This window comes from Myripristis murdjan, chromosome 13 (assembly GCF_902150065.1).
Source record: "Myripristis murdjan chromosome 13, fMyrMur1.1, whole genome shotgun sequence".
In the NCBI taxonomy this organism is placed as follows: domain Eukaryota; kingdom Metazoa; phylum Chordata; class Actinopteri; order Holocentriformes; family Holocentridae; genus Myripristis; species Myripristis murdjan.
This window is the reverse complement of record NC_043992.1, coordinates 23,945,059-23,946,510: the sequence shown is the minus strand read 5'-3', so window position 1 is coordinate 23,946,510 and position 1,452 is coordinate 23,945,059. Positions and strand designations below refer to the sequence as shown.

The 1,452-nt window shown below is 39.1% G+C and overlaps 1 protein-coding gene across 1 annotated transcript in view; it reads right to left on the bottom strand.

The window, feature by feature from the left end:
* Nucleotides 1–840: 840 nt before the first annotated feature.
* cwf19l2 (CWF19 like cell cycle control factor 2) overlaps nt 841–1,452 on the bottom strand; it is a 37,154-nt gene continuing 36,542 nt past the window's right edge. Inside the window, exon 19 of the mRNA XM_030067681.1 lies at nt 841–1,305. Coding sequence (XP_029923541.1) covers nt 1,165–1,305 — 141 coding nt within the window. The 3' untranslated portion in view covers nt 841–1,164. The remainder of the gene's footprint in view (nt 1,306–1,452) is intronic.

The window sequence follows — 1,452 nt, the reverse complement described above, 5'->3', positions numbered from 1 at the left end:
TGAATCCTGGAATTAAGGTGGGTGAAGTGATGAGCTAATGAAAGAACCAGCAGCACATCTCAAAAAAATCTTGACCAATCTAAGGACTGAATGATGAGGTCACATGCTGGGGCAGGTTGGCTGATTGCTGAGAAGTGTTTGTGAGTGTGTGTGTGTGTCTACATTCAGTCATGTATTTCGTCTGGATGACACTGAAACCCTTTGAAATTAAGTGACAGCTGCACAGGATCACGAAGCCACAGAGTAAGAAATTAAATCCTTGGGTGCAAGAGCAGTAAAGGGCAGTGTTGTCAAGAGGAGCTAGAAATGGAGGTTGTGACACATGTGCAGCACAAAATCACAACATCTTGCCTGTAAGAAAGTGCTCAATAGTTGCCCTTCTATCCACCTACCCAGGTGTGTGTCCAGCATATAGTTGTGATGTGAATCTCATTTATCCATTAGGACAAAAAAATTGGAAAGCTACAAAAAGATTACAAAAAACATTGGTTCATCACAGAGTTTTCAAAAAGACCAGTCTTTTGAACTTCAAAATATGGCAAATCTTATTCAAGAAAAAAAAAAAAAAAACATGTATGCACCCACTGCCAAAACATCCTGTGAAGTTTCGCTTGCTGTTGAAATGCCTTCAGCTGCATGCATCATAAGGGAAATGTAAATGGCAGCATAAAACAATGAGTCCTTAGAAACAAAAACTCCTTGCACCAAACAAGACAGTGATCACTTTTTAAGATTTAGTATTCAGGTATCATGATGAGTGAAAGACAAGGAATATAAAGAAATACTGGCATGAAACCCCTCTATGTAGTGCATGATCACGCAGGAATAAAACCAAACAAGTTAATGATTATTATTTTATTATCTTTTTTAACAAAGTAAAAATTCTGTAGTCATCACAATTGAGAATTTTACATCAAATTTGAAGTTTCATGTGAATGTGTACGGGTATGTCTTTGTATGCCTATGCATGTCTGTATAAGCATGCATTTACATGTGTTCAGTCTGGTGTTGGATCTGCATCATATTTAGTGAAGTCCTGATGACAAAGGAGCAAATTGTTTGCTGCTATCAGCAACGCATCTGCATTTGTCAGTGTGTATGTATGTGTGTGTGTGTGTGTATGTGTGTGTGTGTGTGTGTGTGTGTGCCTATGTATGTCTGTATTTAGCTGTTCGCCTTGCTACAGTCGTATGGTTTCCACCACTGTGCAAACTGCAGGACTTTTTTCCTCTGATCGTCAAAGTTCTCTCTGATCGGCTTCCTCCAACGGCGAGGCTCCAAGTCCATCATGCCTCCTACCACTTCCTGAAAGAACAAAGGTAAAACGGGAGCGATGTGACTCACAGTATTACAAAATATACTGTTAAAATCCACAAACTGTGGCACTGTAGCAACACTAGCATAGTCCAAATGTCCAAAAAGCAAACTGGTTGATTAAAAAAAAAAGAAAGA